The 16,562-nt window shown below is 39.8% G+C and overlaps 1 protein-coding gene across 1 annotated transcript; it reads right to left on the minus strand.

The window, feature by feature from the left end:
• Positions 1–2,591: 2,591 nt before the first annotated feature.
• Positions 2,592–14,917, minus strand: LOC5564938 (sodium/hydrogen exchanger 8). The gene is made up of 3 exons (XM_001649240.2): positions 13,579–14,917; positions 3,606–4,306; positions 2,592–3,476 (listed from the first exon to the last, which is right to left on the minus strand). The coding sequence occupies exons 1-3, from the start codon at positions 14,642–14,644 to the stop codon at positions 3,237–3,239; spliced, it is 2,007 nt and encodes a 668-aa protein (XP_001649290.2). The 5' UTR covers positions 14,645–14,917; the 3' UTR covers positions 2,592–3,236.
• Between the last annotated feature and the right edge of the window lie 1,645 nt (positions 14,918–16,562).

Below are 16,562 nucleotides of genomic sequence, written 5' to 3' on the forward strand. Positions count from 1 at the left end.
TCCTCTTCAGTTCGGCCGCCAACGATAACATCATCGAGATAGCCGGAAGTGCATTCCAGACCGGCTAACATTGTATCGGTGATCTGCTGAAACGCACCAGGCGCAATTTTCACACCCGGCTGGAGGCGGTTGTAGGAGTAAAGACCACGATGAGTGTTGATGGTAAGCAACTTACGGCACTGCTCGTCAACTTCCACCTGCAAGAAGGCGTCGGACAAATCGATCTGGCTGAAGACCTTGCAGTTAGCCAGCTTGGCGAAGATGTCGTCGGGCAGGGGAAGTGGATACTGGTTTGGTTGGAGCGCAGCGTTCAAACCCGTGGAATAGTCTCCGCAAATTCGAATGGAACCATTGGCTTTGCGGACGACGACGATCGGAGCGACCCACTCCGAATATTCGACCGGGGTGATAATATTAAGCTTTTCCAGCCGGTCGAGTTCCTGGTCGACGGCATCATACATCGCGTACGCAACCGGACGCTTCGGACAGGAAACGGGTCGAACACTTTCTTTCAACTCCAATTTAACTTTTGTTTTGCTGCACAAGCCGAGCTGCTCGCTGAAAACGTTGGGGAAAGACGACTTGAGTGCAGCGGTTGACGCATGAGCGCCTGACACGTGGCAACAGAAACTGTCCATAGGCACGGACCAGAGATAGAAGCTGTCCACCAAGTCGGAACCGAGTAGCTGAAGTTGTTTCCCGGTGACACGGATGAGCTCTCGCCGTGTGCTTTCTCCGATGGTAACGTCGCACTCGAATTCCCCATCGAGCGAAAAGATGTTGCCGGATGCTGTCTTCGCTCTTACCGTTGCAGGCAATAATGCTGGGCTACCGAGTTTCTGCCAACTTTCCCTGCTGATGACGGTGATATCTGAGGCGGTGTCGAGTTGCAGTCTGATATTTGTTCCAGAAAGGCCTACGGAAATGAACCTGCACTGTCTGTGCGAAGCTAAGCTATTCCGAAGGAGACTTAGGTAATATATAGCTTACGTATCTCTCATGCTCCGATAAACCCAATTTGCGCATAAGTAGGCGAACTTTCGCCTCATCGTCCAACCTCGCAGCATCCTTTTCGAAGAGGTCGTCGTACCACGCCGCGAAAGTGGCATTGCTTCCGGCCTCGTACCGGAATTCCTTGATATTACTGGCCAAGGAGTCAAGGATTTGTTTCGGATTGGGTGGCACTTGAACATTTATTGACGACGCGACGCTACTTAGGAACTGCTGCTGCTGCGCAATAATTTGCCCCATAAGCTGTTGGTGCTGCTGCTGACTCTGGGTCATCGATTGCTGCACCAAATGCATAATTTGCATGAGCATATCGGTACCTACTTGGGCTTGCGGTGTTTGGTGGGATTGGAAGGTTGAGAACTGCTGTTGTGGAGCTGAAGAAACCGGAACGAATGGCTGCTGCTGCTGGTGTGTGGTCACAACGGGGACGAAAATTTGCTGCTGCTGCTGCTGGTGAGCCGCCGGCGCGGGGATAATCGGCTGGTTTAATTGCTGCCAACACCATTTTGCCCGTTTCGATCACCGTCAGCCATCGCACTCTACTTTCTTTTCTTCCGCGCGGGTTACAAAATGTTGGGTGAGTTTTTATCGACGGAAAAACTACCCTCACTCGCGAATTCTCGTCGCCACTTTTATACCGTGGAAATACCCCGATGGACGTTCTCTTAACTCGTCCCTACATCAGGGAATTAAACGCGCACGTAACAATTTAAAACATAATTTATTACGACACGATAAAAGGTACAAAACGATACAGGGCGTAAACAAACTAACTGAAGTACACAGATTTAATACGATGACAACCACATTATAAGCTTCATTGATGCGCTTCTCCAGCATCACCAGCATCACACATTGACGCAGTTATGCTGCCTAGTGGGAGCCCAGCGGCGTGCGTAGTACTTCATAGTACACCGCGATAGGGTTGTCCTCAACAATTTGGTACTGCATCTAAGTGTTCCTATTTCCGCTCACGGTAAACAGATTTCGTGACGAACTTACTAAAAATACATTATTTCAAATTCGTTATTTATCTGATATTTTTTTATGGTCAAACCATAGCTACTACTGCAATAAAGAAGGCTGTATACTAAAATCGACATTTCTTTAAAATATTGTTTAATTTTTTGCATGAGTAGTTATTGGAACACACAAAAATACCTAGTGTTCCAATAACCGCTCACGAGATGTCGTGTTTTAAATATGAAGTCGAGTCTAGTATACGACACTGAAGACGGCCTTACAGTTGAGGTCGGAATACGCGTATCTGTCAAAGGATACAAACTCTAGTGGAATTAAATGGTACTAAATTCGGTTTTTTCATCTACTTATAAAGAATTATTTTATCAAATGAAAATAATGTCAGACGACTTGTTAATATTGCTAGAATATATCCGTGCGAAAAAAGTTGGTTTTTGACACGAAAAATCAAATTTTACACTAGTGAGCGGAAATAAGGGCATAACGGATACTGGTGCACTGGTGGTAGTTTCTAACGTAGATAATGTTATTGATATTGATAAACATAATTGTTAAATGAGCCATAATGAAATTTCGGACAAATCAAATTTAAACCGATGTATATATTACACTACAATAAGTATATTACATTACAACAACGATCAAACATAACTCTTCAAAGGATTTTAATAGATGTTATAATAATTCATAAGCTTCCAAGTGGATGAAGATATACTGTTCAGTTTGAATATTCTACGTTAGAGTTTGCGAAATTTGTGCAGAGCTACGTTCAATTTTGGAATGATCTGCCGCTAGTGTTAGAAGGTATTCAAAAAACCATTATTAGTGGAGAGTGTAGCTTTGAAAACTGATCATTCGACTAGTTTGGTTTGCTTCGTATCACTTTGCACAAACGCTGAAACTCTTCAGCGCCTGTATTATTCATATAACATCATATAGCTACAAGATATACATAACATTCATTGCACTCATGTTGTCCGGTTTTAAAAATTTCCATTTTGGTTAACTAGCTTTGTTGACCCTTTCCCGTTTCAAGTTACCACAAACGATTTCCTCAATAATCACAGCACAATTGCCCGAAATCATTTTTAGACTTGACTTTTTTCCTTCAATAAATATATAAATATACACTCATAGCCTACCTACCGACCGCCACCCGACAGACTAGCTCACAGAAATATTTCCGATCCAACGTCCAGTGAGGTGTTGTAAAGTGAGCTGTCGTCTTCCAGTTGCTGTCTCAATCAGGACTTTGCCCGACTGGGAGCGCCAGCCGATGCCGTTGTAGCATTGCTCTGGCCCTTTCCGCGGGTGGAACGACCGCCATTATCGACCAAACCGTTCGTCGAACGATCGGATGCGGCAACCGATACTACATCTTCATCCTCTTCGTCCTCCTCGTCCAGATCGTCCGGCGATATTCGAATCGCTTGGTACCACTTGTTCGTCAGGTCGGCCATTTGGCTCTTGCAGTCGTGCAATTCCTGTGGAAATAGGAATTATATAATTTTAATGCATGTTTTATAAAGTGTTTATTCTGAATATTACTGTATAGCCAATGACAAATTTCAACATAAAATTACCAAAAAGTTCGGGTCATCCGTGTCACATACCTGATGCGTGAACCTCCTGGTGAAGAACGGCGTGAAATACTTCCTATCCAACCGCGCGAATCCGACCAGCTTGGACTGCGTGAAGCTCACCTCCTCCTCTTCGGTCAGTTCGGACAAATGTTCCGAGTCGATGGCTTGGCCCCACTCACGTGTCTTACTCAGGGACAGTACCTTCTCCTTCTTCTTCCTTCCGAGCCGGCTGCTTCGGATGCTCTTGCGGCTCTTCTTCCCCCCGGACAGATACTTCATCAGAGGCATGGTCGATCCCCCGAAGAACAGTGTCGTAAAGAGCACGATAATCAACGTGGTCGTAATGACGACATGTCTCGTTTCCTCGCTCGAGAACTGCAAGTGCAACGAAAGTGCATAGGAAATTGCGCCCCGCAGGCCCGAAAACCACATGATGAAAGCCATCTTGTTGGTGATCTTGTGCTCTCGGAATCGATTAACCAACCACGCCAGGGGGAAAATGTTGCACGCCCGGCCAATTAGACAGAGAATGATTGCCCAGATGACGAACGAAAGCTCGCAGCGATGCTTGAACGAGAAGATTGCCAGTCCCAGATAGGCAAAGACGCAGGTTTCCGCCACAAAGGCCAACGTTCGCATCGTCTGCTGCATCGTGATCTGAGTAACCGTGGACAGGTTGAAATGGGTGTAGTGGGACATTACGATGCCGCAGAAGAGGATTGCCATGATGCCTACAAAGGAAAGGAACATAAATCAATAATTTATGAGCTTCAATAAAACTAGTCTTTTAGCGATTTTAGCGATATGTTTGGAGAAGTTTCTTGATATATTGACATCCCAGGTTGAATTTACTGAGGATTTCTTGGAATTATTGTTAGATTTCCTCGAATACACTCGAGGAATAAACAGGAGGGGCCTTCCTTAGCCGAGTGGTTAAAGTCCGCGGCTACAAAGCAAAGCCATGCTGAAGGTGTCTGGGTTCGATTCCCGGTCGGTCCATGATCTTTTTGTAATGGAAATTTCCTTGACTTCCCTGGGCATAGAGTATCAGCGTACCTGACACACGATAATAGAAATATTAGTAGTAGAACGCTAATGGCGTTGTTGTTACAAAACTAATTTTAATTATTATTACCTTAAATTATGGATTTCCATTGTTTGTTCAATACCATGTCGTTGTTTTGGTTTCTAAAATTAATCTGACACTTTGAGGCCCGGTACTCAAGCTGTCAGTTCGTGGCAAACTAGATGTTGGTAACACGAACAGCAGCGACATTAGCATTCTTAGGTTAATGCTTCTACTCACACGATATACGATTGCGAAAATGGCAACTCCGACAAAGAAAGCTTTCAGTTAATAACTGTGGAAGTGCTCATAAGAACAGCTTAAAAGCAGGCTTTGTCCCAGTGAGGATCTAATGCCAAGAAGAAGAAGAAGAAGAAGCTTTTGATCGTGCCGCTTGCTATTGCGAGGGCGAGCAATGAACACTTGTTCAGGTGCCAGTTAGGCGTGTATATATCACGGACCGCATTACTCGCAGATCCGTAGCTTATCCCACTATCACAATTATCATGTCTATAAAAAAAGCTTAAAAAAACAATTCTCGATTACTTTTTCAAATCGACGTATGTAACTTGCATACGATTTTGAGAAAATTAATTCAGAAGAATCGCATCTTCTAAAACTGGTTTAAAATGAACCACCTTTTTAACATTTTTTCGACGTGTACATTGCTTAAATTTTGCATACAATGAGCTCGCGTTCAGAAACTGTGGAGTTCCTATTATTTCACACAAGATTTTTTATGACAAAATTATAAGCCGTTTTATTCAGTTACTTGCGACGTTTTTCTACCAGTGTAAAATCGACTCAAAGTGTTTTGTTTTGATTCGTGGTTAAGTCACTTTGTCTCTCCATACAGCGGGGCGGCGAAAGTAGTGGTTAGGTTGCGAAAGTTGAAAATCTTACTTTCGTCGTTTTGTAAATCCAAAAATTAAACGTACTAAAAGTGAAAAATCGAATTGGTACAGGGCGAAACGGGTAGAATTTCGTCTGCAAAACACGTAGGATCGATAAAGTAAGTTTGCATATTTTTCTCTCAGTCCGGGAAGTCTCTCCTCTGCGCCTACGGCAGCCAGACTTTATAGCTCTAAAATCCCGTAGGTACGAACAAGTAAAAGGTACTAGAGTCATCAGGAATAATGAATATTACTTGAGATAGGTAGACATGACAATGCAACTCTCGTTGGATCCAAATAAGTGAGACCTTTATGGCAGTAATGGTTACCCACCAAAAACCTCACCATTTGATATTCTCAAAAAATTTGGATTTCAATAGTAATTATTTTATTTAGATCTTCAGAGAAATTTCCCAAAAAAAAATCTATGGAACTTACTAAAGCTCGCGTAACAATTCTAAAGGGCCAATGATCAAATTGTAAACAAATCGGTTTTTGACACCATTCGATAGCATCTCCCAACACCCACAAACTATGCAAACATTGTCAACATAATCATAAAACTTACCGTTATAAACTCGGTTCTCTCTCCATCAAGAGGGCCTACAATCGGAAAATTTCGCAAGCTGTCATTGGCCTTAACATGGTGAGAAGCCAATGACTCTCTCTTGCTCATTCATTGAAAACCGAAAGGACCTAGCCTTGGGTCAAGCACGCTAATAAAATTGCGTCTACTACCCCTACAGCGTTACCTAATTTGTGAACGACGCTTGGCGCTTAAAATTAAAGGAAGTCGGTATTCTTATGTTTGTAATAAATCACTTGGAACTTTAGACATAACATATAGCGTCTCCAGTTGGAAGCCAGCATCATCGACACACGATTTTTCTCAAAATCTATGCATTAAGCCTATAACGTCGGGCATAGTGCGCTGGACAGCGGACCTGTGGGCTAGCGCATCTTTCCCGACGTAGCTCCGACGCCTAGGTTTTAAGAAAATTCGTTTTTCGCTCATAAAAAAAAAATCCGGTTTTCAACTGTGTGAATAATATATCCGACCGAACAGGCGCCGTGAATAGACCAAAAAGAAATTCAAAGAGAACAAACAGGCACCGAAATTTTTTTCATGAGTCAAGAACTACTCAAATAGTATCCCAAAAACGTCTCTAAAGTTATTTCTATGAATTTCATTTGTGATTAATTTTGATATTTATCAAGAAATATCAACATACATTAGATCAGGCCTGGCAAACATTTTTGGCTCTTTTTAGACATAAATAATTGGTGCGTTCGCAAGAATAGTCCTATATGAGAAAATTTTACCTCAAATGAAAGCTTGGTATTGCATCTGTCTGATACATGTTGGGAACTTAAAATTTTTATCAAACTCTTTGCTACCGATGAAGTTAATTCGATAAAATGGTGCGGACTATTCTGCGGGAGCCCAGATAGCCGTAGCGGTAAACGCGCAGCCATTCAGCAAGACCAAGCTGAGGGTCGTCGGTTCTAATCCCACCGGGCGAGGATCTTTTCGGGTTGGAAATTTTCTCAACTTCCCAGAGTATCTTCGTACTTGTTACACGATATACGCATGCAAAATGGTCATTGGCACAGTAAGCTCTCAGTTACAGTTCGTACAAGATGTTTGTTCCTCTCAAGTTATCTCATTACTTGTACGATTATTATAGGGAACTTTACCTTTCATTAGTCGGGTGATTATCAATATTTCAAAAAATACTCCAGATATTCCTGCAGATCTAGGTATTTGTAGGTAATTTTTACAGTAATTTTCTTTTAGTTATTCTTAGGAAGTCTACATGGAATCTGTCAATGAAATATTCAAAATAATTATCAATGATTTTTCCCAAAATTGTTCGTGAAAAATCTTTCAGAAATACGAAAGAGATTGTAAAACAGTCTCTGATGAAACTTCTGGACAAATACCTAATGTACTCCTGTGAGAATCTCTGAAGCAACACCAGATATATTGCTAAGTAAATTGATTATTAGAGAAAAAAAATTAAACAAAATCTGGATAATATCCTGCAGGATTTTGTGGAAGTATTCCTGAGAAATATTGGGCATAATCTCTGAAGAAACATATGAAGAAATCATCGGATAAATTACTGTGATTAGTTCTGTAACATTTCCTTATAGAAAATTTCTACGAATTAAATTCAGAAATCACTCAAAACCTCCGAAACAGACTACATGAGTTATTCCTGGATTCAAATCTAGATCTCTGGAGTAGCCTCTGGAGGAGCTTCATGAGAAATCTTTGGAAGAATTTTTAGAGAAATTAAAGGAAAATCCTTATAGATTTCTTGGAGAAATTACTTGAGCAATTTCTATGATAATTAGTGAAGAGATTATTGAAGGAATTTATGAGTAAATATTTGGATGAAGTGATGAAAAAACATCGTGGGAACTCCAGGAGCAATTCTTGTAGGATATTTAGAAAAAAAAATGAACATGTTTTTTCGAAAAACCTTTGAAAAAAATACATTAGGTATCGTTGAATGATTTGCTGCAATAATAACCTGAGAAATCATAATGAAATTTCATCGAAATTTTCTCAGAGAAATCCCTAGAATAATTTTCAGAACAATACAATACTACTCTCTTAAGTAATGTCTGTAACTATCTGACATAAGCCGTAAAAGTTCCTCTACATACTGATAAAACATATCAATATGCCATAGTTTCCCCTATTATTGTAATTGTAATTGTAATTGCTCAATCCACACCCTGGCAGACAATTATCCGCCCATCTAGACACGGGCTGGGTGAGGACCTACCAAGCCTCCCCCGTTAACATGTCCTATACCGTTTAGCACACCGGGATCTTCCACAAGCAGGCGCCGGAATTAAAGCGGTCCCACAAGCTTCAGATACATTAAATAGATATAGTCCCTCTGGCACTAAACCGAATAGCGGCCTTCATATCATCACTAGCACTGCCTATCCCGCACGCCAAACAAAATGCCGGAAGTAGCGTGCCGTGTAGAACATCCGATGTTCTACACAGCACATCACCTCCGACACCATGCTCAACGTACAGCAAAGACATCGCTAATAAAAAGCGGAATGCGTCATTCGATTCAGTGCCAGAGGGACTATAAATGTAACGAAGAGGAAATGAAAAGATAGTAGAGATGGTTTGGTTGTTGGATTGCTGAAACGAGAAGAAATAAAGTCATTACGTTAAAACGTGGTTTTTATAGTTGAATAAATGTATCGATAGTTTCTCATCTGTTTCTTTTCCGTGTCGTAGTTGCGTCGATTCTATCCACCTCGAGTGTTCTCGTCTCCGCTCGAGCAATGAGGACCGCGATGAAATGAAAATATAAAAATATGACCATTAGTGTTTATCTATTATTTAATGTGGTTCTCATTTGCTTTTAAATACCTAAGTAACATGTGAACTCTGCCTCTATCAGAAAATTCTAATGAATTATATTTTATTCTCCTGCACTTTCCCTAACACAAAGTATTCCTATTTAGTAAGACATTTACAAGTGCAAAAGCGCAAATAAAAGTGTGGGACCTCATCGAATCATGTTGATGCCCTCAGAGCACTCATTCTTCGATTTGCGAAAAATGAGTCCGCTGAAAACACCGACCCGACTCGACGCAATCGCGCACCTCTACCAACGCCTCCGCACATGTAAAAACTTCTGCGATAAACCTGTGGTGTGAAAGAAATGCGCAATATTATTTTAAGGTGAAACAGTTTGGAATCAACTTCTTAGATTGCACTAAAACTTCAAAGGCAAAAATCTTGCGAAGAAAGCATCCCACAATAGTGCACTTTTTATTTTGGCTTTGTGCACTAGCAGAAAGCTTAAAATAAGAAGATCAGGATCGTTTGCCAACTATTTCTCGTGAGTAGGGGTACAAGTCGGCCATTGTGCCGGCCATCTTTGGATTCCGAGATGTTTCACCTTAATTTCAATCCTAACTGCATGACCCGTAGGCTCTATGCGTATGATTGTTCATTATTTTAGCTAAACATACCAGTTATTCCTGTACATCAGAAGAAAAGAAAAACGATTAAGAATATCTTGCAGCGTAAAGTTTAAGTGATCAAATATTAATCCTTTCTTCGAACCTAATTTCATTATACATTGGGTTATGCTATGCTTCGCGTGTGATACGAACAATTAGATTTATCAATATAATGCATTAGCATCCAAACAAATACCCTAGAAAATTTTCTTATTGTCCGACAAACATTTCAAAACAATTACGAACTGCAAAAATTCAACGGTAACTTTACTCAACAAAGCTTTCATTCGATCACCCTTAAAATACACAGTCATCAGTAGACCATGCACTATAATATCCTCCTAATATAACGCAGAGCTAAAAATCCTCTCTTGCGTTACCCAATCTGAACAAGAAAACATTTTCAAATACTTCCCATAATTTGTGCACGGCAAAACAGATTCCACTTTCTACGTAATGTAACCTAGTATGAACAGCTGCCCAACTCTCCAGACATGCGCCCTCCAAAATCCAAGGTGCTGCTGCCTTACGTTCAAAACTTCTTTCCTCAAAGTCTGTCTATCAATTCCGAACTCTATTGCATACTACCATACCAATCAGACCCTATTCCTGACAAGACACAGAGTCATAACCCCAATGTGATGGATTTACCCAGTAAATCCACAACCTTGTCCTAACCCCTCTTACGTTTCGCTATCCTCGAAAGTCACCCATATTGATGCTTGGCAAAAAACATCAGTATTCAATCCACAAATCCCAAATTACACCACATTACGTTGGTCCGTTTGGCGTCGCCAAATGATTCAATTCTGAAATAAATCCATTTTTTTTTCCGCGCAGTCGAAAATGAAATGAAGAATCTTGCATATTCGTTGCTGAAAATAACAAAACCACCAAAACAAGAACGCCACTGACAAATAAGAACCATACCCTACACTCAGGCAGAAGTACTAACGAAGTTCATTATTTTCACTTATGTTTACTACATTTCATTACTTCGCCTTATGAATTCATCCAAATTATGCCAATATGATATATTCCTTGTTTCATAGACCAGCATTATAAACATTGACATAAAATTTTATGGATTCAATATATCAGCAGTGCGAAGTACATTACTATTTATAACGGAAATTATTATAAACAGTATGCTGTTCAATCGGCTTATTGGTGAATTTTTGATTCGACATGCTGAGAAATAAGTTGGCCAAAGTTCAGAAATTCGACATTTCGATAAGAAAGTTCGATTTGGCATTCGTCAAATTTAAATTCGCTACCTAAAATGAATCTGAACACGTTTAAAGCAATAATTTATTTTTTTACACAGAAATTTATATACTTTGCTTTATGATTTTTCTAATTTTTATTTTTGAACATCCCATTTTTTCTTGAAGTCTACTTACCTATTTTTGACTTCAAGTTTTACAGTACTTTTGAAATTATTTTTTCCGTGTAACTAACGAAAAACAGTTTTGGAGTAAATTTCATATCAGTATGGTACTTCTGTGATTGTAGAAAAATATAAAACGTATGAATTTTAAAATTACACATCAAATCAAACATTTGTATGTCATAAAAATCAATTTTTCAAACATTTTTCTAAAATACAAAAATTTTTCTGATATCACAAAAAAAACTTCTCTAATATGCGTGTTATAGTCCAAGATTTAAATAAAAAAAGAAAAATCATTTTGATTTGATTTTTGAGCTAAGAAAAAATACACATAGTTCCAAAGGGTGCATGCCCGTTTAAAGGCGGGGTTAGGTATTAGAGGGTTAAAGTTGGAAAAACCCAATTTTCCCCGATCTTTATACTCGTCGACAATCTGAAGTATAATAGAAATTTCGACACCGTGATACAAAACTGGAAAGATTTAACTAGTTTGATCAATATAATTAATATTTTCGAGAGAGTTAAACTTGAGGTTAACCCGTCTAAATGGGGTCCCGGTCTCGAAACCCGTTACATGGCTTAACCCTCTAATACCCAACCCCGCCTTTAGACGGGGTACACTTTGGAATTTTGTGTATTTTTTCGTAGCTCGGAAATCAAAATGATTTTATTTTTGGCTTACACCTTGACTCATAACACGCATATAAGAAAAGTTTTTTATGACTTTTGAAACTTTTTTGTATTTTTAGAAATTGTTTGAAAAATTGCATTCTTATATAACCTACAAATGCCTGGGCTTCATTTAACGTGTAATATAAAAAATCGTACCTTTTATATTTTTCTACGATTAACCTATCACAAACGAAGAGCCTGGTGGTATTAAAATCATTTCAAACCTGTTTTTCCGTTAGTTACACGGAAAATAAAATACGCTCCGAAAAAAAATTAAATATTAATATTTTTAAAAATACCGTAACAATTTAAATTTTTATTATTGCCAAAAATCAACAACTAGAAAAGGCTTCAAGAAAAAATGAAAAAAAGCTAGGGATGTTCAAAAATAAAAATTATAAAAATCAAAACCCAAAATTTAAAAATTTGCGAATAAAAATAAATAAATGCCCAAAACGAGTTTAGAACGATTTTAGATAACGAAAAATAATACTTAAATCGAAAAAAAAATTTGGGTATTAGAGGGTTAAAAAAGAAATATTTCATTACAGAAACTCGCTCAGTTGTTCGATTTAACAAAAAAGTTGAAAAATATCCTAACAAAAGCATTTCTTTCGTTTCAACCGATGAATTTTAAAATATTTGACAAAAAACCTAATAATGTTTCATTTAAATGCGTAATTGTCATTGTTTAATCATGAAATAAAAAAGTTTCATCGATCGAATAAATCAAATTTTTTTTTATAAGAACTGAGGATCCCAAATTCAATGGGGTGTAAGTGACATTTTGAGTTGAGTATACTGAAAAATACTGTTTCTTGGCTCTTGAAGAATAGTTTTATGTGATAAATGATTTATTATGATACATCCGTCCAACAGAAAAAAATAACAAAATTCGTAGAAGTTTGACTTGTTTTATTTTGGTACCCATATAATTTGTATCGGTACAAAAATTGCTGAAAAAACTTCAATCTCGTTTTTTTTAAAGCAGAATTTTGTCACACCTTCAAATCAATTACAATTTAAAAATAATATAAAAATTATGATAGATTGACCAAAATTAATCGTACTTCACGATATTCGTAAAAAATATAGGGTCTATTTAGGAATGGAAAGAAATCCAGATTTCAGATGAAGAACAGGTGCTGCACAAATCATTATATTTCAAATAGTGCTCCGCGAGAGAAAAAGGCTGAAAAGCCCTGCTTTAGTGTTTTGAATTGTGTTAGTCTCGCCTAGTTTCAAATAACTGAATATTTTTGTATTTTTGGAATCACATGATATCTCAAGCGTGTGCTAGAATAAGGGCGTAAGTCAACTGATCTATTTCTATTCATCGATCCTCTCTATTCTGTGAATAAAAGTGACAAAATGCGGGTTTGTGAGAATTTTTCACTTCAGACCGCTTGGCAGCGAAGCAATCTTGCGTCCTGAGGTGAAAAAATGCTGACAAACTTGCATCTTGTCACGTTTATGCACTAGAGAGGGTCGATGAATAGACATCGAGCATGCGACATAAGGGGGTAATTATTCTAGCACACGCTTGATCTTCCAAATGTGGTGGGAAAATGTGATACCATTTCATCGGCTCCTGAAAAAAAAGTTTACAGAAGACGATTAAATATTTCTAATTTTGATTTTTGGGGCCTTTAAAATGTGGGGGTCCGGCGGCCAATGCCCTCTCAGCCCCCGTGTAAATGTAGCCCTGGTGCTATCATTGTCAAACATTGCCATGACCCAACGCTCCAAGAAAAGTACTCAATAACACTTCAACAATCTGACTACAGAATGAATGATTACCTATGGTGGTTCAAACTAAAAACGCGAACCCCGCGTAGTTTAACTAACTGATAGATGGGTTGATGCGCTTTAATATATACTAAGAAATTTCTCCGACTAAACCATTAACGGTTCAGACACCATTCAAAAAGCACACGACATCGACAATCTCAAAACACTTTGCACACTCACCTGACAAATGAATGCCCTCGGCCAGCACATAGGGCGCATACGTGAACACCAACATCAGCCCAAACTCCAGCGAGGGATGCTTCCGCAGGTCCACGTGTTTGAGCAGCAGGGCGCCCATCAGCGCAAACACCACTCCAATTCCGGCCGACGCGAAGAACATCAAACAGAACGTGTTCAGCGCGGAGATGATCGACTCTCCGGTTCCTTCCGGGCCACCGGAACCGGAAACCATCGGCATCACCGTCGTTGTCAGGACAATGGAGATGGCATCGTTGAGGATGCTCTCCCCGAAGACCAGCATGTTTAGTATCGGGTCTACATCCAGGGCGTGGAATATGGCAACTGTGGCCACTGGATCTACGGCTGAAATGAGTGATCCAAAGGCAAACGATTCGACGAAGTTCAACCGGTAGGCTACTTCCGCCAGGCCGAGAAGGTACACTCCGGAGCCGATGACCAGCGCAGAGATGGTCGTGCCAATGATGGCAAACACCAGAATCGAGCCGATGTTCTGGAAAAAGTTACCCTTGTGCAGATTGTAACCGGACTCGAAGATAATCGGCGGCAACAAGACCAGAAAGAATGCCGTAGGTGAGAACACCTCCTCCCGCTCCCAGTTAGCAATATTCTTCACGGAGGAATTGTTCAGGATTAGCCCTATCAGGGCGCCCAAGAACACCACTACGATACTCTCCGGAAGATACTGGAATCCGGTCTGCAGCATCATGTGGATCAGAAGAATCCCCAGCGCAATCACGCACAGCACGAAGAATATCGACATCGAGCTGTAGTGTTCCTGCTCGACGGCGTTCTTTTCCGGGGACATTGTTGTCGTGGCATTCTTCGGCAGTTCCTTCACCGAATCGTCCTTTTTCTGTTGCGGTTCCGAAGGAATGACGGTGCTCAAGTTAACATCTGGTTCCTTTGCCGGGGGTCCCACAGACGACAGACCAGCGGGAAGTTCCACCTCTGATGCAACGTTGTAGAATGTGGTGAAAAGAAATCCACAGATCAGCAGAAAATAGATAAATCCGGACTTCATTGTGTCCTTGAGGCTCTGAGTCATAGCTTTCGGGAAGAGCAAATTGGGGTTTGTTTTTGGCGATGGCTCCACGAAACTTTTTCACAGCATAGCTCTTTTTCGACGGAAATTGTACACTCAGTAGATCGAAAACACCACGAATTATCAACGAGGAGACCGATTTTTACTGTTCACAAGCAATAAAGAGAACAAACTGATTTTATTACCGAGCAAAACTGTTTTGACTGAGCCATCGTCAGGAATGGCTTCGCGACTCTTCGCGTTGCGAGCTGAATCGGGTTGGATCGAGTTTTCGAAAAACAAAACACACGTAATGACAAAAGGGTTTGACGTAAAAATCGATGAAAGGGGATTCGATGAAGAGCGAGCGTTTCACGCTAAGGTAAATTCACACAATCGATGGATGCTATGAACAGCGCACAGTGGGACAAAATAAGACTAAACCAAAGACGAATTATCCAAGACAAACAGTCGTCACACTTTCATCATTTTTGATTGAAAACTTCTCAGATTTAGTAATAATTTTTACGGTTGTCCGAAATTTCGCAGTAAACCATTCAGCGGTCTTTCACGGTGTACCATTTCGCGGTTTGTATCATTTTGCGGTTTACCGTTTTGCGTATATGCGTAGTATGCACCTGAAACGTAAAGCGCTCAAGTAAAATTTCTCCTTTTTACCGAAGTAATTTTGACAGCTGATCCAGTATAAGCGAAATGTCACTTTTACTTGCGGAATAATTGAGCGGCACATTTTTCCGTACGGAAAAGTGACAGCTCCATTTTATTTGTACAGCAGGCGTTACCGATGTTATGAAATCAGCTTTACTTCTCAGCAGCGTACAGCTCAAGTAATTTCGGAACCATTCCTTGACCGTTTCTTGTCCTATCCTTTTGCACAGTACTTATGATCAGCGTACCGGCATTCAAGGGTCCATTCACATATTTCATAACGCTGAAAGGGGTGGGTGGGTGTCTTCAAGATGTTACAGGTCGTACAAAATCCGGAAAATATTCTTACAAAATGCGTTACGAGGGGGTGGGTGGGTGTTGAAGTGGCCATTTTTGGCGTTATGAAATTTTTGAATAAACCCTTAGTACAAGGGTTAGTACCATTTCGCGGTCTTTCGCGGCGTGGTTTTTCCCTCGAGTTGCACTGAAAATTGTTGGCATTATCACTAAAATATACATTGGTGATTTACCCTTCTTTTAAACACAGGCAGACTGGCCGCATAAATCCAAACCATACTGCAACAGCATGAAAAATGGTTTACATTCCATTTTTTACCATACCCTAAATGGTTTAAGGAACCATAAGTGAACTGTTAGTGGATACAGTTTCAACCACACTGGTTAAAGTTTTCAGAGATTCAACGTTACCAACAACGGGTTGTTAAGAATGTTTACCGTACCAAAACCTGCAGTTTCCCATACAAATTTTGTCAAATAACCACAACGTGAGCGTGTCCTGTAAGGTTCACATTAGTGCTATTGTAAAATAGGTACTGATGTCAAGGTACTGTGTTACCATATCGAACAACAGTTGGTAGTATGGTTCACATAATAAATATTGAGGTCTTATTTACTATTCGGACTTATTAAAAACCACCAATTCTGAATCATAATTAAATTTATTGAAATATTGATGCACACTGCAATATAAAAAAGTAAGCATAATAAACTAAATGCTTGATAGCTGGCACGGGTGAAACTCCTGGCTCGATGTACAACACTTCTGGGCTATGCTGCAATAGTGCAAAATCGATTATAAACCATCACATTTTATTATTATTGGGATTTCGTTACCGGAACTAGGAATTGAAAAACGCGGATACTTCGAGAACAATTAAGGAGCTTTATTTAAATGCGACTATACTGCCCATAAAAGCATAACTGTCCCATATGGAATTAGTAGGTGTGGTACTTATAGACTTGACAGCTCAAC

The sequence above is a fragment of the Aedes aegypti genome, chromosome 2 (genome assembly GCF_002204515.2).
Source record: "Aedes aegypti strain LVP_AGWG chromosome 2, AaegL5.0 Primary Assembly, whole genome shotgun sequence".
NCBI classification, from domain to species: Eukaryota; Metazoa; Arthropoda; class Insecta; order Diptera; family Culicidae; genus Aedes; species Aedes aegypti.